General features: G+C 40.7%; 1 protein-coding gene across 14 annotated transcripts in view; it reads right to left on the minus strand.

Moving 5' to 3' along the window:
• slmapa (sarcolemma associated protein a) overlaps positions 1–27,906 on the minus strand; it is a 60,812-nt gene extending 32,906 nt beyond the window's left edge. For 4 of the 14 annotated variants that reach the window (XM_037099660.1, XM_037099658.1, XM_037099656.1 and 1 more), the window contains exons 1-3: positions 26,110–27,905; positions 8,474–8,621; positions 7,033–7,105 (exon numbers count right to left, since the gene is read on the minus strand). In XM_037099660.1, the coding sequence (XP_036955555.1) occupies positions 7,033–7,105; positions 8,474–8,621; positions 26,110–26,307 (419 nt within the window). In that variant the 5' untranslated portion in view covers positions 26,308–27,905. Of the gene's footprint in view, positions 1–3,644; positions 3,787–7,032; positions 7,106–8,473; positions 8,622–26,109 lie in introns of those variants that run through there. The other 10 variants (XM_037099657.1, XM_037099662.1, XM_037099650.1 and 7 more) reach the window with 5 other exon arrangements.

Here is a 27,906-nt window from a genome sequence, read left to right on the forward strand (position 1 = left end):
AGTAGTTGTAGTAGAGATGTAGTAGTCGTAGCCCTAGGACAAATACCAGCTAAACGAATAAGAATCTATTAGCCTCGGCTGTACTTTGTGTTTGGTGCAAACAAGTAAATGTTAGCATACTAATACATTTAAATATTATGGTGAGTAGAGATGCACAATATTGAATTTTTATTGATATGCCATATGTCAATGTTTTCTAACAAATCTTACCGGCTTGCTGATGCTGCTACATGCACATTTTTCCTCCCACGTAATTGGAAAGCACAACAAGTGTCCTCTGTAGTGGACTTGACATTATTATGCCTCATCTTATTGAGATGGCCAACTGGAAGATGTCATCATATAATCCTTTTAAAAATGTTCACATTCACTTAGCAAAATAAGGAAACTTGAAACATGGTTCGCATTATGTGTTCATAATTAAAGCATCTTCTTATCGTCTGTCTTATCAACAAATGCTCATTTTGGGTTGACGCCTATTAATGTTAAAGCCTAGCAGATACTGACGGTGAACATGTGAGATATTCTTTCCATTTAACATCAGCATGTTAGCAAGGTCATGCTGCTGATGTTGCTGTTGTGCCCATGTAGAGCCTCACAGAGCCGCTGGCATGACTGTAGACTCTTAGTGTTGTCATGTGCTGTTTGGGAGGCAACAGAAGTAAACAGTTGTTTGACTAACAACAATGGAACAAGTGTTTGGGCATCCTCGTGGTCTGGGGATTTAAGACCCTAGCCACAACATCTCCTGTTCTAGTCTGGCCACAGACCTCTGGTGCAAAGAGGCTCAACCTTCAGGGTGAGTTAAAACCCTGAACTCAAAGTCCTGCAGCAGGTGTCCACAGCAGACTCCATCTACATCAAACAACTCACTCATTTTCAGTCATCATCCAACACTCACTACAAAAGAGCAGACCAGCATCTCTCCAATATCACATATTTAAATCTTAAAGCATTTTTTTCCCCATATGGAAAAAAATTCCACTGTATAACATGACCTAAATTCACAGCTCTTCAACTTTGGCGCACAAGAACATCAAGTCTGCCCACACACACACAAAGAGCAGCCAGTCTACAGGAATCAGTCATCCACATCAGTGTGTTCTGCATGCAGTCCAGCAGAGAATGATGATGGAAAACACTGGCAGAATTTTCCATCTGTGCCTTTCTCAGATATTTCTACCACTGAATTAGTTTTACAATCACACCACAACTTGTGAGTCTGTCTTCAAGAACATTTTTAAACTGTTCAACACATGGCTCAGCATCAAACTCATTGCTTACTGGCATTGAGAGAAAACTGTCTGGAACACTGACCATCAAAAAACTGTGGAGTACCAGAAGCTTAAATTGTCTTAGACTTATTTTCTAAGACAGTGACCATACACGCAGGACCAAAAGTTTGCAAAAAAATCAAAATTCTACCAATATTATACCATTTTTCTTAAGAAAATCAAGACATGTGTCAATCTGTCAGAAACCTGTTTATATTTCAATCTATCAATACTCATGCTAATACGCATCAATACTAGTGCTAAAACCAGAGTTGGATCAATCAGTTAGTCAACAAACAGAAAAACCACAACAAAGTCATGGGTGGGTGAAAACAGTTCATCTAAAGAATCTATTGTTACCTCATACAATTTGAAATTAATTTATAAACAACAAATATCGTTAGTTAATGGCGTGATGATGGCAGAAGAAAAAAAAGGTGGAACTCAATTATGAAGGCACTGTTGCACCCAGACGATCTGCAGCACGCACACGCTACACTTATCATGTAATTAATCTTCAACAAAGGCAGCGACTGCAAACATTTCTTTAATCTAACAACTGAATAATTAGCTTTGCAAGATGAACTTGAAGCACTGTGGGCCTATACTGTGAATACTTTCTACACCATCACAACGAGACTAATGTTATCAGAGCAATGCAATGCAATTCATCACTGCAGGAATAAACAACTTAAAATAAAGAGGAAAAAATACATGGTTGTCAATTATTCTGAATCAGACACTCAAGAATCAGAATTGAATCATACTGAGAGATTAACAAAGATTCACACCACTATGCTGAACTAACACTTTATCATTCAGTGTGTTTACATGACACTCAAAAATCCGATCATGGACTAACCCAGTAATTCAGTTTTCTTAAGATGCATGTATACACTTTAGTTTGACTAAAATCGGACCGGATCGGATTCCTCATGGTCGGATTAATACACCTTGATTATTTGAGTGATAGTCTCATTACTCCTGCATGTATACGTTCCATCAGAATGGATTCGGATTTTGCGTTCTGCACAGGCTCGAGATTTTTTTCCCGGGGCTGTGACCTGGAAGCAGAAGGACTGTGGTGGCGGTGTCTTTCCTCCAAAATAACCGCAAGCAAGAGCGTCATTATGCATCTAGTTTGTGTAATTATCATGTACACCACATACGAAATGTACAAAGATGTAGCTTCGTCTTGCTGTTCGTACGCCGTCTCTCTCGAATGCCGAGGCAGCTGGTGACGTAAAGACAATTGCAGTTGTCCGATTGAGTAGCAAAGTTGAAATATGGCTGTAATCCGACTAAGCTGTGCATGTAAACGTACTGAATGAAACATGTGAAACATTTGCATTCTCAACTTCTCAAGTGTGATGATATGGTGATTTTGTTTGCTTTAAATCATAGATCTTTAATGTATTGCTTGCAAAGAGTTATCTCACTCTCTAATTGAAAGAATTGGTCCTGACTCAACCTCTGGTGAAGATAACTTCAATCATCAAAGGTTTACATTTGTTCCATGAAAATATTTGGTCAAGCTTGGTTTTAAAGGTCATAGTTTGTAACCGTCAAGTCTCAGAAAATTGCTGCAACATTCAAAAAACCTGCAGGCGGAACACAACACAAACCTGGTGCACCAGTTCAAAATGTCATGCAGCAACAAGTTCAAGTAAGCAAAGTCGCACATGCTGTCACAAGAGTGAATCTACTCATTTGTGTGCGAGGGAGCCTACAGCAGTTAAAACATGGTAGAGGGAATAAAAAAAAAAACCTTGAGTTAACGATATGGAAGCATTTTGGATAATTAAAACTCACCACAAAGACATATAATCACTTCAAGGACATTATACCTACAAAAGGGTTGCTTTTGATTTTTCTCTTAATTTTTAGACGATTAAAAATTGATTTGATCCGACTCTTTGCTTATATACATTATACATTATTTTGTACTGTAATATTTGGTTTCTGTATTATTTGTGTTTCCAAAGGCAGCAACTGTTAAAAACAATGTGAAGCCATGAAACTGGATTTTTCCTGAGACTATAATCATTGCATCACTCGCTTGAACCATCTTCACTCCTGAGTCAGTCACCCGAACACACCAAAAGAAACCAGAGCTGTGTTTATATCCTGCAGCAAGTGTCAAGCGCTTCAAACTTCCAGCTTCATTCTATGACAGGATACAGATCATCTCCTGCCCCTTAAACAAATATAATTAGCCATTCAAGCTTCCTATTGTGATGGAACACAAATCTTCCCTACAATAATATTTAGCTATAAAGCTTAACGAACAATCAGCAGCATGCCCTGGCCTGATCAGGACCGCGTGAAGCTAAAAATCCCAGTACAGATTCTGAACAGCAGAGACGTTACCTGTCAGGACTTCTTCCTATGTGTCCACTGGTGATCCGTCACAGGACAAAGTTCACTGTTCGGCCTCTATCTCAGCCTGACTCAGCTACTACAGTGAGAAAATGGATCCTTCCTTGTAACTTCATTCTCCCTACTAGTTTCAGGCCGAACAGCTGACTCCTCTCTTTTCCACAGCGTCAATGAAGTCATCCCATAACACAAACTTTCTTTCTTTCTTTCTTTCTTTCTTTCTTTCTACTCTTTGCTCCTCCTCTCCTCCGAGCAAAACAGATGATTTTCCTCTTTTGACTTGTGCAAGTTACTGTAGCTCCACCTCTCCTGGCACTCACTGTGAGGAAATGAACTGCTCTCTGCAGCAGCTATAGCTCTTCACTGCCTTTATGGTATGTGGGAGGCAAAGGGTGTGCTGGATAACTAACCTGCCACTGGTTGAGGGGGTGGAGTTATCCTTTTTCCAAGACTCATCCTCTTATATCATTGAAAAGCTCCACTCACCTGGGAGAGAGCAGTGTGTGTGAAAATTAAACATCCCGTCTCACCACCTGACCATGAGAGTGTGTGTGTGTTAGGTTTAAGGAAATATGTCGAGTGATAACACTGATAAGAGAAAACAAAAGAGAGTTATTGTCATGAACAAAGCAGTGACTGTAGATAAACACTGATGGTTAAACCTGAAACAGGTCTGAATTCTATAACAGATCACCAGATAGAAGCCACGCTTCCTACACAGAAACTGGAACTGTGAAACTTCAAATGAAGCGGAGTCAGAGCTGTAAATTATAACTTGCGCTAACTTGTTAACTGGATGTTTCTGTACTGCTCTCTACTTGATGTGTAACCACATTAATAATATAACATGAAAGAATGACTCCACACTGAATCACAGCAGCAGAAAGCTGCTGCACGTTTTCAAACTTCTCTGGCCATGCACCAATCAATGATGTCACGGCAGGTGTTTTGAGTTAGATGGAAAACACAATAATATGGTTGTGTTCACACACTTTGTTCAATCTGTCACTGTATTTTATTCTGCATAAAAACTAAAAGGAAGTGGCTGGAGGAGCTCAGATTTCAGCTAATGAAAAGACACATGCACTACATGTGTTAGTAGAACATTTAAACCTTTCAGAAAAGAGCAGAGCTCAAAAATCACTTAATTTTTCTTTTGATGTTTCAGGTTCACACCTTTATAGCTGTGATGAAAGAAAACCATAAGATGATTTTTTCAACGGGGCACAGATTTTGTCTCCTGTATAAATACAGATGCTCTGCTCACACACAGACAGCAACTGTACAAAGCTGCAACTGGCAGACCTCCAGATAGTTAATGCTAACACCAGGGAGCAGAGACATTCTTCAGCTATTAATAAAACTGTCTGATTTAGCTTCACATCACTCTCGCTCTCCAGCAGCACATTATAGAGACAGGGCTACATAGACTTAAATACAGTTGGCAGCAGGGCTGTCCTTGATTTAAAAAAAAAAAAAAAAAAATGCTGGAGAAAGTTGATGTTACGTGGATTTGTGATGCTGAGTGGATATCTAAGCATATGATGTCAATAATTCAATAACGATTGACAAACCAATAAAAGTTTAATTGGGCCCACTAGCTGAATAAGAAGATGCTATTAACACTGATGATGTGTTTGTGGTTTGAGTTAATCCATGACAAGATGAGCGGCCACACATCTTCATGAAAGCAGCTCACTGCTGCTGCATATTTGACCCGTCTTCACATCAGCACCAAACCTTTGTAAAAAAAAAAAAAAAAAAGATCCTCAAAATAGCTTGTTTGCATGTGATGTCACATCATTCTGTTGCTATGCTGCAAAGTGCAAATGGGCAGGAAGTGATTATTGACATGTAGAGATACATGTAGTGATACACAAGAGATTCCTTGATGAGACACAGGAAGCACTTAGACAAACTCTCAAAATGCTTTTGGTTTGCATCGCTGAAAGATGCCCAGATGTTTGTCTGTCGCAGAGGGGAGTGGGCTGGGATAATGCTTGTTTCCATCCTTTGGGAAGTTAGCATTATTGTTTTTTCCCTTTACTTTGCTGGAGTTTGTGCATTTGTAATCATTAATAAAACAAAATGAAGCAACAATGTGTAATAAGTTACTCCATCGTGTCTATTCTGCCCTCCATCTGAATTTCATTTCAACAAGGTGACTGCAAACAGCCCATTTCATGAACAAGCTGTTGCAAACCATTCAGCCCTGAATCGGTTGAAATCTATCATTTTTATAACATTGTTTCAAATGTCATGTCGCTTGTAGCGAGGAACCTACAGATAATCATCACCGGCATCTGCAGCCCCCTTCGGCTTCACATATTTCAACTCCACCATTTTGGTTCCCTCTAACCGCCCTCACAGTGTGTCCTTTTCAGTGAAAAAGCACAGATATTTTGAAGTGTAGACTCCCATCTCAGAATCAAAGGCCAAACAGACAGCGTTAGCTTCCAGCTGGTGAACTTCTGGAGACATTTAGCATCTGAACAGCCAGAAATTTCCTTCAGGAGTTACTAGAGACTTAAAACTGAGATAAAATAAGATGAAATGCTTAAATGGTCTGAAGAGTCGACATCAAACTCTTCTTCATCACAAACCGCAGCAGCAAAACTGTCCCAGAACTCTTTCTCTCAGTCAGTATTCATGTAGGTCAGGATGCTTGTCTGTGTTTTCCAGACTGAAAGCTGGACAGCAGGGCAGCAGATGGCACTGCCCACCATGGCACCGTGCCCCAGCATCACACACACAAACACACACAAATCACATGGTAACTATAGCAGCCAATTACAAACACACACACAAACACACTCAGGTGGGACTCCCAATACAGTAGGAAGTTCCATGCTGGGTCAGCTGCTGGTCTACATTTAACTGTACAAACAAACACACACACACACACACACACAAACAAACACACGATACAACGACGTGTGAACAGAATGTTTTTTTTCCTCAAACCCTCAGCATGAATTTATGTCAACATGAAATGACCCCTCGTCACACATCAACAACAGTTTTCAAATGTTGTTATAAAGATCAAAAACAGGAACACACACAAATACGCACACACACCATTTCCCACACAGCTCGTTAACAAAATGGCTGTCCTCATCAACAACTAGACTGACACTAATCACATCACTATGCAAGCAGAAATGCTGTGTATTTGTGTGTGTATGTGTGTAAATGCAGCCAGACAGTCAGTAACAGAATCATTTACAGTAACCAGAGAACTATTAATATCCAGGCACTGGTTCATTCTGTCCAATGATAACGCTGAATAAATATAATAAATCACAATAACCTCCTGATGCCGTGTGAGGGATCACTATGACAGATTAATGGCTCAACATTAACCAATGAGAATGCTTACTCGCTTCGTCGGCGTGCCTCCATCCCATCAGGTAGGAAGAGTTTGATTGTTGACACAATGCAGCCATGAGTGACTGGAAAAACAGACAGACAACCACCATGTTAATGTATAACACTTGAGTAACAGTGATCAGTTCTGAGTCAACATCATGTTGGGAGAAACTACATCTACAATCATGGTCAGTGAATGTGTGGAGAGAAGTCCTGAAATACACTGGCATGTTATTTTTTTATTTTACACCATTCTGATAGAAAGAGTAGCTGTGTTCACATGAACTCTCATATTTTACTAAATATTTGGAAATATAGCTCAGAGACTGGCCCGGTTTGGCCTTATCAGAGGGCATTCCCAGTTGGGTTTAGAGGGGTTTAGACCCTTGGTAATCCATTGAATAGGAAAATACATGCTCCTAATATCCATGTGAACCCTAAAGTTATTTTAGTAAAGATGGAATCTCAAATCAGGATAATTTCATTGGGCTTCAAGAAATATTGTCTGTGCAACCACTGCTTGACTGTAAGACTCCAGGAAAATCTTACAAGTGCTGCACTGTTCACAATACAAGACATTATTGTTCCAGAGTGTTGTCATGTTGATGTGGGGGTGCACAACTTAAACAATTGATCTCTGTACTGATTTATACATTCTTCCATTGACTGCCATCTTCAATAGAAACACGTGTGTTGTCACAGTTAGTGTGTGTGCTCCCCACTGCCCTTAGCGTTCTCTTTTACAGTTCATGTTATATTCACCTGGGTATTTTTTACCCACATACAAGATGCACACACTGCAATGCTGGTTCAGTGATTTGCTCAAGGACAGTTTGATACGAGTCACAACAATATGGAAACTTAACAATGGCAACAACAATGAACAGAGAACATCTCCAGCTCCAACTCTAGCATGTTTCAAGAATCTGCCAACTTACGTTCATATCGTTAATGAATGGAAACCAATTAATGTCCAAAAATGCATGTAAAAGATGTTATTAAACTCTTTGGGGGCTTTGGAACTGTAGACTGGAGTCATTCTGAAAAATTGATGTGAACAGAGTAACCTGTAATAGTGGTCTAACAGTCTAACAGTCTAACATGAATGAGGTCCAGTGCAGGTTGAATGCACATTGGGTCCAGAATAAAAGGGTATCAGTGGAGCTGAAAATCTGACCTCAATTTCTACTATGCACAGCATGTTGTCTATGACCTAAGCAAAATGAGCCCTCAGGTACCCTTGAGGTTTAGTCAAGTGTAATTTATTTCACCGTTGTATTTGTGCATCAACAACTACAGGGCTGGTAGTGGAAAGAAAAACATTTCTCTGGTCTGCTATCTTTGATTCTTTCCATTCTGCAACTCTCTCAGCATCCTGTGAATCAGAGTTTGAGTGTACTGAACTTACTAATTCTAATATGTTACTGCGTGGAAATATATTGCATTTATACCTTTGCGGGTGTTCTCAGTGACGTCGACGCCAAACTGAATGATGTCGCCGGAGAGAACCTCGCAGGGCGGACTCTCCTCTGAGCCACGACTCAACCTCTGGCTGTTGATGAACGTCCCGTTGCTGCTTTTAGTGTCCTGCAGGTAGAACTGAAACACACAGAAAAACACAGCGGGTCAGAACCACGCGAAGACAATGGACAATTATATTTGTTGAGATGAAGCAGAATTAAGTTCAAATCATAGAAAACATATGATTCATTATGAGCTGCAGCTGAATGTTTACTGTCATCATGAAACAATAAATAGTAATTTTCATATTAGTGTTCAAGCTGAATGACAACAACCATTTCCAGAGTGTAGACAGAAGTTACGGTTTGGTTCATGACCCAGTGTAAGTGAGAGTTCAGTTCAGTAGGAGAAAATAAACAAATGCATCAAGACCGTTTCCTTTCATTTACTTTGAACAGACAGTGGGGCAAATATCATAGATGTATAAAGTCCTCTTGATGGGGACCGATGTAGCATTACACCCACTTGCAACTTTGGTTTACCATTTCATTGTATCATAAGGAACATTAACATTTCTGTTTTACAGTGTATGAACACCAAACAAACACCTTCCCAAAAGGCAAATCTTACACTGTCAAACTGAAAATATAAATAGAATAATAAAAAGTAAAACATGTGCACCTAAACAACCTTGTATTGCTCAACAGTGGAGCAACGCCTACACACCATCCTTGTCTTAGCCAAAACTCTGTCCCACTCTGTTGCTGCTGTAGCTGATCAGGAGCCTCAATTGTTCCTAAACAACTGATTTTAGGAACGCATGTCTTCCACCTCCATTTGCGTTCGCCATAGAGTGACTGTCTCCACACCAATCAGCATGTTGTGCCTATCTTTGCATATGCTACTAACAGCATACAGCTCAAGTTTCCGGGTGGGAGTCACACCATGTAGTCTGACGTGGCTTCATGCAGGCAGTGACTGTGACCCCGGATTTGTTCCATTGACGGTAACACTGAGATTACAATCCATTTTTAAAAAATGCACTTTTCCAATATGTATGCATCTGTCTGTACATATGTATTTACACATACACACACAAATAATCTAAAATCTTGCAAAAATGTACATTGTCTGCCTGTCAACAGTCCTACTTAAGAACTGCAGTCGGTCTTGACTGCATGTTTTTTCTTGTTGTTGTTGCAGTACTGCACCTGGCCACCAGGACAAACTGCCAGCAACTCCGACTAACTACCCAGCTCTATTCATACATCCATGGATACACAACACATAAAGAGATTACTCGTATTTGTGCATTTGTTACTCCTTTTACAATTAACTCATTACTATTTCCCTCATGTCAGCACTTAGAGCTGTGTCCAACTTCTTCATAATTCAAACATTAGGCAATACTATAGTTCACAGACCAGAAACAGACGATGATACTGACAACATTTCACATCATTTGAAAGCACTTGGACACAGTCGCAAATCACGAATCAATGAGGAGGACAACAAATACAACAGTGAAACACACACACACACACCAAGAATCACATCATTCAGAGCGCTGAAATCATTCACAGACACAGAAATGAAGAGTGTACACACACACAAACACACACAGATGTACAAACATGTATAAGGCAAAAACTACACGTGAACAGACAGCAATTAAAAAAAGCTAACATTCAAACACAAACCTCACACACAAGCACAAATAAACGGGAGAACGCTAGAACACAGACACAGTATGTATAAATTACACTTCACACAGACACACACTCACACACACACACACACACACACACACACACACACACACACACACACACAGTAAGCGATCTGATCTGGATGCCTGAGGCCTGTCTGTCTGTCGTTCCAGGAGTTTCATTCATCAGCTCTCAGCTCTCCGTCATGACTGAAACCCACTGTCGATCTACCGGAGAGAGAGGCTGAACACTGAAGAGAGGAGGGAGGGACTGAACGAGGAAAGAAAAAAAACAAAAAAAAAACAGAGAGAGAGAGCGCTACCGAAACGGACTGGTTGACTTCGCTGTTTATCCTGCTGCAGTGTGCCACGAAAAGCTACCAATTCACAGATCATGATAGCTATACACATACACACACAGACACCTCCTGTCCCCATGGTAACCTGGAGACAGGGAGGGAGGGACCTAACTATAGAGCTTTTCACCCAGCAACAACACACTCATACACACACGCACACACTATGCGTCACATAACTCACATATGGCTCTCACACACTTATATCTCGTATGTCGCGCACACACAGACACACGGCATCATCGACCTGAGAGCAGCAGACTGTTCAAACGTTGTCGGCATACGTGATCAAATAAAGCATTTGGACATATTGATATTAACTTGTTTTACAGCATTGCAAGAAACATGTCGTACAGCTCAAAAGTCCGAATAAAGTGATGGCAATGAAATGGCAAGAAAACAATACTAAAGCCTCGGCACTGTCAAGTCTATAACTACAGTTTTTAGTTTTGCCACTTTCATTTCCCACAGAGTTTGCTGCAGTGACATTACTGCATGCACAGAAACCTGTGAAATTAAGATACTGCAGAATTTCAAGAAGTTTCATCTTTCCTGTAATATTTTGGTTTTAGAGTGCTACGTAGTCGTGTTCATGCATGTTGCACATAAATACGTCATCCATGATAGTTTACAAGCTAAACTCAAACTGTGATGGCAAGTTTGTGAGCAAAGGTACAATGAGAATTTCCAACACTATCAGGAGGAGAAGTACAGAACAGCGGGGGGAACTAATGGCTACTTACAGCTTAATCCTCCACAGCACCTGCTAATGTTAGCAACGGCACAAACCAGTAAGCTGAATAGAGCAGGCATGATGTATTTTAACATCTGTCTAACAGGCTAATACTTTTTTTGACGTGGCACATTACACCAAAAGTTTAAGACATTCTGTATTACATCAATACAACACAAATTAATCACCTGGAAAGCTTGGCCAATAGCCAACAGGAACCAGTACAGGTGGAGTGAAATGACCACAAGGGTGCAGGCCTCCAAATCTGAGAAAATCGTTTGTTCAGGAGGTCGGTGGGTGGATGAAAATGTGTAAATGTACTTACTGGATGTGTATTGTGCAATAATACCTGTGGGTAAAGGTTTACTAACCTGTGAATCACTGGGACATTTTCACCTTCAACAGACAGCACTTTCCATTCTTAAAAATTCAGCAGACAGATAAAAGCTTATCTGGCCTTCAGAGGAGTTCCCAGTACCCTTCTCTCATTTCCAGGTTGGTGTCTGATCTCAGTGTGTGTTTGATCTGATGAAACTAAGTTTAACACCTAACCCTCATGACTCTCACAGGAAACCCCTTTCATTTCCACATACAAATGATGGTTTTGTGCTGAATCACTGTTGCTTCATTTCCTCATTTATCCGAGTTACAGCGCCGACTGACAATGAACTGTGAGGTGACACCGTCCATCAGCAGCAAGTCATTTTTCTCACTCTGCAGTAACCCCTGCTGATAAACTACGAAGCACACGCAGGCCACCAGCAATATGGACAGAACTCAGTGGCTGACATCAAACTCAACAGAATGAATAAATGAATGAATGACAGATTTATAAATCAGTTCAGGTAACTCAGGTGGGCTTGTAGCTTGTACAGTTGATCTGATCTTCCCTTTCCAATCGTCAACACAGAATATCATCGAGAACTTCACTGATTGGTTGACTTACTGACACACTAACCATAGATATGAGCTGAGATTTCCTGTGTTTGACAGACTGTGGGGGAAAAAAACTTGTTCTCTGTTCAGTCAACTGGTAAACTGCCACATACCAACATCTTGCTTCTGTCTCCTTCATTTCCTTTGCAAGTTTTGAAATCACTCCCACCACCACCACCAAAAAAAAAAACAAAACAAAACACAATTTTGGTTCATTACAACTTCAGTCTAGGTGGGTAATCCTTTTGCTGCTCCTCCAACTAAGCTTGTCTGACATTTGTTTACAACCTGTCTGATCATCTAGTTCCTCATGTTATGTGAAGTGTCCAACTTAACATATTTTTTTTGTGATGTCGTCATGTTTCCTTATCTCATATCATTTTAGTTTGTATAATGATATCACAATTACTTCAAATGATAGCTAAACCCATGAAAATCAGATCCAATATGTAATTAGCTAGAGTTACTCTTTAAAATGGGTGTGTTAGAGGGTTACAGTGTCCCTACATGCTACCTTTAAAGTAGAACATAAACTGAACTGTTTAAAATGAATACATATCAGACAAGGATACAAACATTTTCAATCACCTAAGCAATGAGACGACTCATTGTTGTAGCATTAATGATCTTTCTGTCAGTCCACTGCAGTTTCTGTCAGTTTATTTTGTTTTGTTTTCCCTCTCCTTTCTACAATCCATCTCTGCCTCTACGTTCATCCTACCGTTGCTCCACAACAACCATTAGTGATTAATCTCCATCCCCATTAACAATTATGTAACAACATTAATCCTGCCATCATGACAACCACCGCATTTCTATTAATTTCTGGGTTGTATGAAAAAAATGTTTAACTCGCATTATCCCGACCAGGTAACGTGCAAGATCAACAAAAGAAAAGCATTTTGTAAGATTCAGGATCTGAAATTAGTATCTGAACAAGGAATCATATTTTTCCAATTTATATATCACCACACAAGTGCACAACTTTGCAAACCAATCCAAAGTTTTTACTAATTTTCACCACCAACATTCCTCCACCCACTAACTGAACATTTCTTGGGGAAACACTGTATCCCTTTATCCCTCTCTGTGTCCTCCTCCTCCCGTTCTCTCTCCAAGCCTCCTCCCTCATTAGTGTCAGCAAAATGAATGCCATGTAATTGTGTTTGGATTTTAATTTGCCCTCAGCCTACAAAAAAACAGCACAAACCATCAGCTGGAAGCCAACAGGCACGACAACCACTTAACCAGTCAGCAGGTCGACACATGACACCAGTTTGGTGGCACTGCTGCATGCGCACGCACATACAAATCAGTTAATTAACAGATCGTACTCGTCTCCTGACAGATAAACTCTGGGCCTGTATTTATCAAGTCACAGAATCATTCGTAGAGGTCACAAAAATACTTCCAACTCTATGCAAGAAGAAGCAGGTCTTCTTTGAAAAGTAATATTTTTAACACTCTCCACTCCAACTACACACTGAATATTATTCAATGAATGTCTTTTAGTCTCTCACAAATTTTAAGATGTATTGTCATGAGCTTAGATATTTGTGGACCACAGAGGACCACGCCTCCCGACTCTGTTGATCCCCTGATCTTTGACAACTACTGGATTACTGGGTACACACATTTTTCTCTCCTTTGGGGCTCTTGTAAGTTTTTTAGCCATTGATGTGCTGCATCAGTCCAGATCTGTGCATCAAGCTCAACAGAACATTTGGTCCAAACACAAACGATCAAGACCTTTTGATATTGTGTTTTCAATTTAGCTGCAGACACCAATTTGTCTCAAAATATTTTTGTCACATTAGTAGCATTATTGTTGGAGCTTTTGTGCATCACTGGAGTTGTAAATTCTTGCTCTCAATTAAAAACAGTCACAAGAAGCACTGACATTTTTCTGGATCATTTTAAAACAGTAGCTCCCCGTATATATTAAGGCCCAGACACACCAAACTGAGCAGCACAAAGGCTGATTTGCGTCGCTTGTGTCTTAGCAAAAAGATGTACTAAAGTAGAAAATGACACTGACAAAGAGGCAGAGGTGAAAAATAAAGACAAATTTTAAAAAATGGATTTAAAAACACATTTAAATCCAGATTGACTTGACGGCCATGACTTGGCTGATGAATGATGAGAGGCCCGGATATCAAACAGCTATCGCCTGCTGTAATTACTCCTCTCCTGAAGACCTGTCTTTTTATTGTGATTCCAACATAAGTAATTAGGGACAAAAATCAACATTCCTTGTTTTATGTAAAAGTACTTTGTCCGTAGTTAATATGAAGCTTCAGCAGTCAAGACAAACGAGTATCTTCCAACGCTATAATTTCGCTGATACTAAATTCATTATGGTGTTACAATCCCTCCACAACAGCTCAGCATGCAAACAGTGTTGGGGAAAAAAAAAAGAGAATTCTGTATTAAAACTGTAGCCATGAAAGATACAGATAGGATTTGAATAATTCAGAAAGCTCAAACCTCATATTAAACTCAGGTAAACTCACTGGGTATCATTTACAGTAGGTGCATGTTAGGAAGGGATCTGTGAAGAGGAATAATTGGAGCAAGCAAAAAGGAGTGATGAATATCTTTGAAACTTCCTTATATTTCTTGCAGATTGTTGTCAAATCATTTACCACCTGTTCTCCCAACAGATCCAACCAGCTGTGAAGTTCTCCTACATACAGAGATAGGATGACTTTCCCCAAGTTAGGATAGATGATAAAATACTTTTTTAGCAAAGGTCACACCAAACATCCGTCATACTGGGAATTCGGGCCAGTCACGACAGATTTCCTACTCATCTTGATAAACTCCCTTAACTCGCATCTCCCATGAGGAAAACAGTGAAGGTTGTCGTGTAATGTCAATGTGATTTATTGGGTAGATCAAAGAACAACCAAGGGTCAACATCACAGCTCCAGAAGCAGACGGTCAAATGGTAGACAAAAAAGGAGCTGTGAAATTTTTGTTAATAATTAGTGACAGAGTCTGAAAAAAAAAGGTCCTTTGGGGAGCTGTATGTCAAAGGATTGGTCACACTACAGGACTGGAACTGATGCGTGAGATTTTCTCCATACTTTGTTAATGAATAAGTCGGTCACGCTGAAGGGAGCAAGTCATGACTGGTACGATAAACCTGTTATGTTAACACTAATGCTGAGCGGAGAGAAGACGGATAGAGGCTTGTTAGGCTGGAGAGAGAAAAACTTAACAGCAAGGGATGACTGTCGCCTTCCACACATGGAACCAGTCATGTCTCTGGATTCCTCCATCTGTTAAAATAATGTATTTCCAGCATTCATACATAGTCTCTTAACAGCCTAAATGGAACATTTCCAGTATAAACTAGGGATCTCTATCCCTTAAGACCATGTATCTGCTAATACCGAGCCTGATATTTATAGTAGTTTCAATGGCGATTAAATGCGTAACTAACAAAGTGAAATAACGGCTAAAGCCTACCCAAGCTGACACATTTCCAAACACTCAAGGTTGTAGTTCAAAAATAATACGTTAATAAGCTTAAATTATCTACACACATGATATGAAAGGAAGTCAGCTTGTCTACTCAGGAATTAACAGCTGATAAAACCTGCAGTCTGCAATGTTTGTCTTTTCAGTGAAAGTGAAGTTCAGTGCTGGTTAAATATGAGAAGCTGCTACCTGAATTTTAAATTCATAATTACTGTCCGTCATTAATTCGGTGTGTGTTTTTAACACAACATAAGATATCATTATTCTAGTTTTTTAGTATGTTTATTTGGACAGGATAATTGTGATATGACATTTTAATATCATCCCATCCAAGGTCAGAAATCTACTTAGGACGAGACACTACAGACTCAAGTTAACGTTCATGTTAAATCTGATCCACCTTACGCTAGTGGCAAACTGAGCAATACATAGTTGAAGTTTCGCCCACATGTACCGTCACCAAACTAAATTCCTGTCTGCAGGGTAATCAAAACATTTTCACCTGCCACAAGATGGCTCACTCCTTAAACTGTGAAATGTGTCCATTTTTTTTTTTTTACCACTTGCGCCATCAGGCAAGTAAGTTGCCACACACTAGCACAAGGTTGCATTTTATTAGCCACTGGCAAGCAGGCAACCCTTCTTTGTTGAGCCATGGTTAAAAGGAGAGTAGTGCTGCTACAGTATCAGGCTGACAAGGACTGAACACATCAAAAGAAAGGATTGGCTTATGGCTGGCTTTACTCTAGTTGATAATAATATCAGTTCCTAGGATAGGCTCAGGACCCCTCTAGTTCAAACATAATGGCACCGTTTTGGATGCTGCTGCAGTGCTCACATGATTTTTGGCAACTTCCACATGAGCCGAGCCACAGCATGAAGTTATGTATAATGTAGGTGATGAAAGACTGCTTGGCACAACATGCCGTGAGGCCGTCCTGTTATCGCATCCTCAGCACAGAGTGATAACTTGGCTATGAATATTACTCAAAGTTCACTCAGGGCACAAACATGATTCAGGCATGTAAAACTGACTTTTACTGGTTGCAGTGTGTGTCAGAGAGGCTGTACATGGAGAGAGGGAGAGCAGGAGAGTTTGTTGATCCTGGTGTGTGTCGGTGCAGAGAGCCAGTTGACTGAAGCCTGGACTCCTGCCACCATTTCCAAAAGAGGCTGTTTGCTGCTACTGGCAAACAGAAAGAGGGTTTTATCAGTCAGCATGTGAGCATATTTCTGCAGTAGAGTGTGTGCGTTTCCTTGAAAGGTGCGTGTTGGCGTGTGTTTCGGCTACAGAATTTAGCTGCCTATTTTCAGCTGCCTATTTTCAGCTCTGTCACTTTAGTGGTCGATATGGACGACGGGGGAAGAGAAAGAGCACAACAGACAGTATCCTCCAGTATCTGTTATCTTGTTGAACTTGTGACTCACAAGATTTCAACGAAATAATAAATATGTATTTTGTAGTAGAGCCCAGCTGATACAGAATTTTTGGGGCCAATGTCGATACAAATATTAGGTAGTTAAATAAAACTTAAAATATAGATTTGTCTGCCATTTTTCTGATACATATAGAAATATGCATGAGCACATTGTGACAAGGATGCATACACTACGTAATGAAGGCAGGATATTTAATTAGAAAAATCACTCGATGCGGGCTAAGTGTCTTATGATTCTAAACAAAGGTTTCCAATAACGCGAAAATACTATTAAATGTCATTTTCACTCTCAGTTATGTCTCTGTCTTTGCATAAACTTTAACTGTTATCTGTTAATAGAAAAACAAATTCAAATCAGTTTTCTTTATAAGTAATACATTTGTCCCTGAGAGAAGTTTTTTTAACCAAGCAGCTTACATGTGGTGTTTTTCTATTTCTATGTGTCATTAAACTTACAGATACTCTAAACTGAATGAAACAACCTGTGTGTGGTCATAATGAAATGCAAGGAAGCAAGCATTTGCTTCACAGATACATTTTAATGATGCTCTATTGTGCATTTAATAGCAACACTTCTGATGGCTACAAGATCAATAAATCACTCGATACACTGCAGCTTATTTCGAGACTTACATCCTTAATGCTGCAAGAGAAATACCTTAGCTGTAATTCAGCTTGTTAACCGAAACTTATAAGTCACATTCCAGGATTTAGCATCATGTGTTCTGGTGGCTGGTGGTGACTTTTAACGATAAGTTCATGAAGCCACTTAGAGTCGGCAGCAACCTGTTTTCTGTCTGAGGAAGTGTTGAAAAGCTGAGGACTCAGGATGAGTTGCTTCATCAGATAGTAGAAGAAACAAGTTGGCTTGAATATCACTTACTCTGGTCACCATGTGCAGATAACACTTTGATAGTTCCAGCATTTTGATGACAACCTCCCTACCAGGTTAGATAATGTTCAGCTGTGGTTGGTTTGTATAATTAATTCACAGGGTCACACGATACCTTCACTTATTTAGCAGCAAACAAAACATGTGGGTATAGAGCTGCATGTAATGGTTAGTGTGGAACAGAGTGATGTATCAGAAGTACAAAAAGTTAATGGGCTTCACCACCCCTGCACTCTAACTAATTGCTTTAAACAGCTTGCATCATGTATGAACAAGTTACACAACCTGCCTCTAGCTCAGCATGTTTCAAGATCAAGTTCAGGATAGTAAAAATGAGTGTCACATGTCAAACACTTGCGCCTTCAACAGAAAGAAAACAGGTGGAAAAGAAGGAGACACAGAAAAATTAAGACACATTAGGTGAGTCTGAAGTTCTAAGGTGACTGAAGGAAAAGGTTGCATTTCAAAACATGAGAAACCTAGATTTTTAAAGTCACATTTAGATAAGAGCTGCAAAGATTAACTGAATAATCATTTTGCAATCAGTCAGAACTGATTCCTGAGATTCCCAAAGATTACTCCCAATACACGACTGTGATGTCATTGCCCTATCTGGATGCAGCATATCCATCAGTGAACACACACACGTGCACAGTGTCAGAGCTGAGTTTGCCAGAGTGCCACTCCTGCCTACAGTCTCTTATTTCTTCACACTACAGACAGTTACAGATCTGTGTCCTGCTTGTGTAACAGTGTTGCTCTGCTGTGTTGGCATTCAAATTGAGATCATTACCATACTGTTGAATACTGATACCAAACAACAGCTCTGCTCTGCCGTCAGCAGCACTGCTCTCCATTGGCTGCCTGGTTGATTAGCTCTCTGTCTTGTTGTCTTTATTAAAGAACAACTACCCTCCTGTGCAAAAACAGCCTGGAGAGGCTGGTGAATGATGCTGACTGAAAACATTGCCCTGACTGATAAACTGGCTGGCTCCCTGAATGTGGGCTGTGTCTTACAGTGGTGCTAGATGTATGATTTACTGTGGTTGCTTGGGGTTGCAGTTTCATTTCCCAACAAATCATCACCATGTAAGTGTAAGTGTTTTCATGTATGACATAGTAAGAGATGTTTCAATTTAAAATACATGGTAGCTTCACAAGTTGCTTCTCTAGTCATGCAGATATAATCCTCTCCACTGCGTACTCTGTATGTTTATGCTGGCTGATACTGACTGTTAGTGGGCGCTTGTAGTCCAAGAGCTACACGACAGGTACAGTTACTAGAGGATCCCTATTTCAGAGTGCAAGTGGCCCCACCTGAGGCCTACAGCAATCTAATGACTCATATACTGTAGGGAGTGTGTGAGTGTGTATTCCTTTTCATTATACTAACTATACCAACAAAACCAGAACCTTTCTCCGAGCAAAAACACCACTTGATGTGCTTTCGTATGATTAAACCTTTACAAAATCAACTGCCGTTGAGCCAAGGTTGTAACTATCAGGTCTGATAGCTGCACAAATTTCCATTCAAGCCCTTCAATTATTCTTGCCTTTATCTTAAATCAACAACACCTAATTGTCACGCTAACAGATGAGTGAGGCTGTGAAGTGCATTTCACAACAGAAACTGAAACTATTACAGGAACGAAAAACAGATCGTATTGATATTAAGATGTTCTTCTAAAGTTTATTTTTAGGGTGGCACATGAGAGGACGTGTTATCAGAATCAAAGGGTTTTACCTTCCAGAATTCAATGGTGGTGCTGACACGCAAGGTATTGGCCTGTCTATTACTCAAGGCACATGGACATCCAGAGATCAAACTGCCAATCCTTTTAATAATGGACAGCCCACTCTACTTCCTGAGAGACACAGCAGGGTTTCCACTAAGCCTCATCCCAAACCACATTGTATAACATTGTTTAAGTGTTTCATAGATAAGAGGTCACTATACATTTGTCCTTCTGACCAAAGTACGGCTTGCTGCTTTTCAACAATTAATTTAAAGTTGAACAAATACATAATTTTTCCTGAGGTTAGAATAACGGTTTGAATTTAAAATAATAGGCGTGACAGCTGTAGTCAACATGCTGACATGCCAAATATTAGCAACACATGCTCGCACCACATTTAACTCTCCTGGGTCGTTTCTCCTTCACCTCAAATCCCTGAAACATCCTTCACACTAAACCTAAAACTTTCATCACAGTGGAATTATAACTTTTGCCATGGATACTTTCAGAGGTCCAGTACAAGCAGACAGCAGCTGATGTTCTCAATATAGTCTGCCACATATTTTTTAAAATGTAAAATAAGATTTAAACAGATTACAAATTTGCCACAGAGCCTACATAATATAACTGATGATGGAACCTTAAGTAGGTACAAATAACACCTACATTCCCTCTGTTTACAGTGGAACCAAGCACAGGTTTCTACTTGCTGACTGGTATTTACACCTGTTTAAACCACGAGGCTTGAAGTTGATAATGCTCTCAAACCATTCTTTCATACTATAATTAAAGTCCGGGTTTCCCCTGCATTCTTTTCGCTTCTCGACTCCAAATCCTCCGCAGAGGGCTGACCAAACATGACAATGGCCTGCAGAAAAATTGCTGCAGACCCTGATGTGAGGTATTGCATGGGGCATATAGGCCGCCAGCGGAGAAATAAACAGGACAAGAGAAGACAAATTTAGCTCCAACATCGTACCACACATTGCTGCAGTACTGATGCACCAGCATGTACTCTCACTAGCAGACTTGTAATGAAACAGGATGTTGAACAAATGAACATTTTACCCTCCCGTTATCAGATGCTAACCTGCTTGTAAGAATAAACTCAGCAGCATCACGCTTCAGAATTTGACTCAAAGCTTAGATTTATATTCCATTTACTTCATCTTGTAAGATTTTATAAAACCAAACAAGGACACCAACAGATCAGTGTCAGGGCTCTGTAGGATAAGTCTAGAGATGTTTTGGGGCTTCTTATCTCCTCTTTGACAGTAAAGGACAAAGGAGACATCATCTTGAGCTTTGGCAAACACTGATCAACATTTTTCACAAAGTTTGACATTGTATAGACCAAACAACTAATTGACTAACTGTGAAATCAGATAACAGTTTCATTAACATGAAAATAATAGCTGCAGCCCAAGTGGACTTATGACACATGTTCAGTGTACACAGTCACTGGATCACTGAATGACAGGCTGGATGAATCCAATACAGATCTATTACAGAGATCTCCACGGAGAGTCGTAAATCGGGTTTAATCTCCCAAATATCTGCCAAAGCACACCACTGACTGACTGACAAGCTGCTGCTCCTTTTCCACCAAATAAATAAAAATAATTTTGCCACCAATAAGGCCTAAGTACAAGAATCCATGCAACGATTAGATATAGAGAAATTATTTATCATTAGCAACATGACCCAGCGGCTGCCCAGAAACATCCCATATACCTGTATCCAATAAATCTGTTACTGCATAAGTAACTCAAATCCAAACAACAGTGTAACAAGCACACCCATAACATAACATCCATACAGGTTTGCAGTATACAGATGTCTCCATTTTGACTAAAAATACAACTGATTAAGAACCAAAAACGTAATTTTCCGACTGGAACCAAACATATCAGGTTTTCCTTGCTGCAAGTTGTAAAGCAAAATGGGCATGTCATATTCAGCAAGTCGCTGTTGATGTCGTGCATCACCGTTCGTTAACGACGCATCCTTGATTTCAACAGCTCCACTCAAAACTGCTGGAAATGAGCTGGTTGGTTTGATGACAGATACTGGCAGAGAGACGACTGCCTTGTCTCAATAACAAGGACACTTCTTGTGCGGCATTTCACAACAGACATGTTGACTGGTCATTACAGGAAGAATACCAATGAGTGTCAGTGGTCCATTATGCACAACATCATAGCCTTAGATAGAGCCGGTAAACTACAACTACATGCAATGCAGCCTTTATTGATGTTAACAAAACCGTTTATTTTTTTCCCACAATTACAAGTCAAAAAAGGTCTCATTCAAGGTGTCCTACAGTTTGCGTTCAACAAACAAATCCACAGAAAGAACAAAACCATTTTCTGTGGTCTTAACAACCCTTTGTTATACTTCTAGCCCACTGATTCCTACTGAAGATCTAATCTTAAAAAAGGACCTCATACAGTATTTTCATTTAAAGAAAACTGAGTGATTTCCCTAAATAGCTAGCTACTGTATACTGTTTTTAACAAGTATTTCCCAAACAGGAGCAAAGAGCACATTTGTCAGGGACTCCGTGTTGAGAAAGTTATCCTTATCAAATTTAAGACTGTGAGAAATATCTTAGATCAAACAGATCCAACATTTTGGGCTTCTAGCATGGTTATATAGGTCTGTCTTGTTTTCATGGAATGTAAATAAACTGCAGTTAGGCTTGACATATGGATGATGTAATGAGTGATGATTAAAAAAAATAAATCTTCAAGAACTATTTATAGAAAATGTTATGATGGAGCTGGAAACTGTCACACAATGCGTTTACATGGCACTCAGGAAAAGCGAATTACTGGGTTACTCAGATTTTTAAGATGCATGTATACACTTTAGTCTGACTAAAATCGGACCGGATCAAATTTCTCGTGGTCGGATTAAAACACCTAGATTATTCAATTGATAGTCGCATTACTCCTGCCTGTATACGTTCCATCAGATTGGATTCGGATTTTGGCCGTGAGCCGGAAATAAAAGTGGGGCGGCTTTCCTCCGAAATCACCACAAGCAAGAACACCATTGTGCATCTGGTTTGTGTAATTATCATGTACACCATATACAAAATGTACAAAGATGTAGCTTCTCCTCGCTCTTCGTACGCCATCTTTCTTGAATGCTGAGGCAGAGTTTGTTGGTGACGTAAAGAGGTCAGCCGGAGGTGGCTCTATTACCACTAGTTGAAATGGGTACAGCGCCACCTATCGCACCGGGGTATGACATGTTTTGGCCAAAAATTCGATTTTCTCACTCAGACATTTGCAGTTGTCTGATTGAGTAGCATAGTCCAACTACGGCTATAATCCTACTAAGCTGTGCATGTAAACATACTGTCTTGGGGCCTTGCTGACAGAGATGTAGATTAACATAAGCAATTGTGACGGAGACAGCACTGACATCTCGTCGGACTATTCTACTGAGACGGCTTACTGACTGGTCCTCTAGTTGACTGGCAGGCTCTCAGCTCCTTTAGCACACTGGTTCCCAAACTGAGGTCCCAGGACCTTCAGGGTTAAGAGAGAAGCAGCTGTGTCTGATCTGACCTTCCCATGATGGCTGCTGCTTATATAAAGAACACTTCATTATTTTCTGTGAGAGCCCTTCAGATATTCATCCCACCAGCTGCGCTCATGTCAATTAGTTCATCCTTTCTTCACAGTAGTCAGTGTCAAGGCAACCGTGTCTGCAGGAGGCCCTGAAATCAGCAAGCAACAGTGCACAATATGTACTCAGAGCTACAGGTCTCAATCCTTAAAACACATTTCAGTCTGGCTGCAAAACAATAAAACTGACCAAACACAGAAGACATGATGTCATCGTGCTGTCATTTTTCCAGCCGCTCCAGTGGAGTCTGAGAGGGGAACATGTTTCAGTGATCTAGCTGTGATCCTCAGAGTCAAAGAGAGGGGAATCTGTGTAGAATATCCTCCAGTCTTACAGGAGAAGACCCTGCTCTGATGTACGGAACGATAACATCAATAATAAAGCAATCTGCTGGATCACTGAGGCGTCTGATTGGTTCATCAATCACAGGATGTGACCAATCACACCTGTTTCTCTCCAGTGCACAGTTAACGCCCACAGACAAGATGGAGGTGAAAGCTGCTGAGCACAAAAACCATCAAAAAGACAAAGTGTCAATATGCAGTGAAGAAATATACTTTTGGCTCCTGAGCCGTGTTCAGATCAACGTGCTCTCATGACTCAGAACAACACAGGTGAAAGCAACACATGTCTGTTTCAACATGATATCAGAGCAAAGTGAAACTATCGGCTAGCTTTTGAACAAACCTAAACTGCAAACGTGTGGTAAACAGAGTTCTGACTGCACTTAAGAGGAACCGACAGTTATAATGTATTGGTTTAGCAAGCCAGGTGTATGTAGTTCTTAATTCCTCTGCCTGTGTTAGCAAGAAAGAGTAAATACTGAGCCATTGTCCTTAACAGTTTCCAACTTTCCATAATTATATTCATTTCTAAAATTTGAATGCTGTATATTTGTATTTTCTATGTATGTGTCACTATTTGTCTGCACTCATCCTGTGCCCTTCTCACACATCTCCGACCTGGTAGGACAAAAGATCTGTACAATCCCCACAGTTTGACGGTGGACACCCAAGATTATGGTGAGCAAGTCAGTGTCCAACCGAATATGAAATATGGTAACAATCTCCCCTTCTGTTCTTGAGTTATGGTTTTGAGTAACAGCCAGATAAGTGCTGCAGATAACTGTGACCTCACTGTGACTTTTGAATATTTGGAAAAAATCTTCATTTCATTCTATTAGACATTTGTGATATTTGGGCAGAAGTTGTTTTGTGAAGTCTCAGTGACCTTTGACCTTAAAAATCTGTCTTCAAGTGATTAAGAGAAAATTTGAGGAATATCCTTCACTGTGTTCCTGAGATATCGCATTCATGAGAATGGGATGGCCGGACAGACAAACAAACAACCAACCAGGCGTGGAGGCGTAAAAACAACTGATTCTCTGTTCAATCCATTTCAGTTCAGGATATATCGGTGAACCATAACTGCCAATAAATATGTATATTTCTGTGTGTGTATACTGGTCAATTCGTGTGTGTGCGTGCATCCCTGAAGAGAGGAAAGGATGACGCGACTGGTGTCATTATAAATAGCTTACGCTGTGTGCACACACACACCAACACACACAGGGTATTTCAAAGTCCCTGCGTGCCACATAGCTGGGTAATCCCGTGGCTGTCTCAGCCTGTTCAACCTGTTCTACAGAGAAACTACAGACACTGAAGCTACACAACATCAGATGCTTACAACACACAGATTTGATCCATCTGCTTCAGATCTCAGATCTGTGGATTTTAAAGAAAGTACAGGTTGGCTTCCCAGACGAAGATTAAAACTAGTCCTAGACTGAACTAAGGATATGCCTCAGTGGATATCTGCACTGAATCTTGTTTAGTCCAGGACTAAGTTTAGCTCCTGCCTGGAAAATGAGCCCAGCATGCCACTTCCTGACAAAATGAGATATCGCTCTACTTATTCATATACATAACAATATGAGAAAACTATTGTGTTACTATGTGTTGCACTTACTTTTACTAATCATAGAAATTACTCAATTTAGAGACAAACTGTGTAAAAAGAGGTCTTGTTACAAAAAATTACAACTTGTTTAAGTTATGAAATGGTGCAAAAGAATATGTGCATGATGAAGTCGGGCAGAAAATCAAAGTAGTTCTTTTGTCTATCCAGGTTTTAAGTTTGCACATAGTCTCGTGCTCAGCTTGTCTAATGGACGGTCTTAGAGTCTTAAAGACGGAAAAATATTTTGGGAGAGGGTAGAATTGATCCAGACTTGACTTTTTTCTGCTTTTCTTCAGCTTTGCTAGCATCTGTGTCTTTCAACCAATAATCCCCTGAGTTTTGGGAACATTTCCTGTGCTCAGTTGGGATTATGAATTACCCTCCAAGAACAGTGTTGGATATGTGTGCAGAAGGCAGCAGTGTGGAGTCTGACGTTTCCCTTCAAACATGCTCCATGTGAACGCACCCTTAAACAAACTCAATCTGTTCAGGTCTGAGCAGAGTTCACACTCGGGAGAAAGTCTTGCTCCAGGGTGTTATTGCGTAAAAGATTTCATGTTTGTGGCAGAACTGCTGGCAATTTAAATACAACTGAGAATCATTTTGAGGACTATTGGAAAGATGTGGTCAGAAGACACAAATAGATACAAGAAAGTGTGTGAATTTTTACGACATTTTCATTCAGCCCTGTGGAGAACAACAGCAATGACATCAGCTCATCATCATCATCTTCTCTTACCTTGCCAGTCTTGTGGTCGAACCAGACCAGGGCATGATTCCTGGACAGCACCTTGCAGTCGAAGGTGGCATTGTTCTGGGCTGGGCGACACCGAGCCACAGACCTGCCGATCTTGACTGGCTCATCCAGGTACACATGCCGCTCCTGGAATGGGTGCGAGTTGGGTCGGCAGGCGAACACGGCCAGCGCTGAAGGCATTGATTTTGGCTTCAGAGTATTACTCCAACCAGACACGAGGGACAGGTTTTCTTGATCCAGAATGGCGGGCTTCTGTTGCAATCCCCAATGAATAATCTAATATATTTGTGGCCTACTGTTTCTGTAGGCAGAGCTGTTAGTCCTCTAATCTTCTAGGCACTAACTAATACACATTGTCCACTGTACACAGCCGAGGCTGCACCGCTTTCCCACTTTGATTCAACAAGACTCCCCTGTGTATGAAAAAAATGAACATAAAAAAAACAACAGGTATAAAAAAGACAAGACATTCCCTTTCACTGACTGTCCACCAAAGCTACATAACTTCACTTTTGACAGCAGGCACTATGTACAGACCAGGGTGCCATGTGTCAAGACATACATGACTGAGTATAGCTCTGACAGTCTGGCAAACAGCCTCCCACGTCCATCAAACTACTCCAGCACTGAAGCAGGAGAGGGAAGCCAGTCAACCACCTGACTTGGTCTTTCAGTCCACACAGATAGAAACAGCTCACGCCAATTATGACCACTGATCGAATCAGTTTTCAGTCAAGGAAACCATCCATCTAATGTCTATCGGGTGCAGTTAACCAAATTATAGCGCGCTTTCTAGTTGTGTCAAGTCTTGTCTTGCAGCAAGCTAACAACGGGCACACACCCCAATGTGCAACACGCCAGTCGGTTTACACACGTTCGGCGTTTAGAAATGTGTCATCTGTAATTCAATCGTCATTTACAGCTTGTCATAATCTGAGTGACATTGTTGCCCTGATACAGGGAACCTTAGCTAGCTACCTAACGTTACCACTCCCTCTAGAGAACACCTATAAGACCGCTAACGACACCTAGCAAGACTGAACGCAAAAAAAAAAAACACCCCTGAGTTATTAATCAATTAAGGTTGGTCAACTAATGCCGTTCAGTCTGAATCAGTTAGTGCAGAGGCTTCAAAACACTCAGCCGGGATGAGCGAGGGATTAGCAGGTCTTCTTGTGCAACTAAAATGCTAATTGGCTAGCTCGCTAGTGGACAGGCAGAGCGCTAACTTCTCGGCCAACGTTTTCTGGCGTTGTACCAGCAAGCTAGGCTAGGCGATGCTAATGAGTGCTGACAAACTTATCATGAAGGTCCGCAAACGTTCTCTCCCCACCCTTCTCAACCAGTTCGCTTACCAAATGGAGGCGAAATGCCATCCCTGTCTCCTGGAGCAAATAAAAGCAGCAAGCTAGCCCGTCTCTTGGCTACTACAGAGCCCTGCAAGCGAACGTTAGCATGAAGGTGGTGCGCTACCAAGCAGCTAGCCGGCTAACTGACAGTCAGGGCAGAAACAGACGCGGAAAAATCAGGGGAGTTTCTTGACTGCGGCTCCTCACGCATCACACCAGCCCGATTTTCTTCCAGGAGAAACCTCGGCAAACGCCATAAGTTGCGCGGTCGTCTCGTATCTCAGTCCCGGTCGCGCTCGCGGTGACGGTTACAAGTTAAAGCCGTCGCCTTCCCACAGTTTTCTGGAAGGAATCTAGAAGAAGTTGTCCTCCTCCGCAAGTCCCAGCCGCCATACTGTAACTAGAGAGCAGACAGGCGTGGTGCGTTCAC

The sequence above is a fragment of the Acanthopagrus latus genome, chromosome 6, assembly GCF_904848185.1.
Source record: "Acanthopagrus latus isolate v.2019 chromosome 6, fAcaLat1.1, whole genome shotgun sequence".
In the NCBI taxonomy this organism is placed as follows: Eukaryota; Metazoa; Chordata; class Actinopteri; order Spariformes; family Sparidae; genus Acanthopagrus; species Acanthopagrus latus.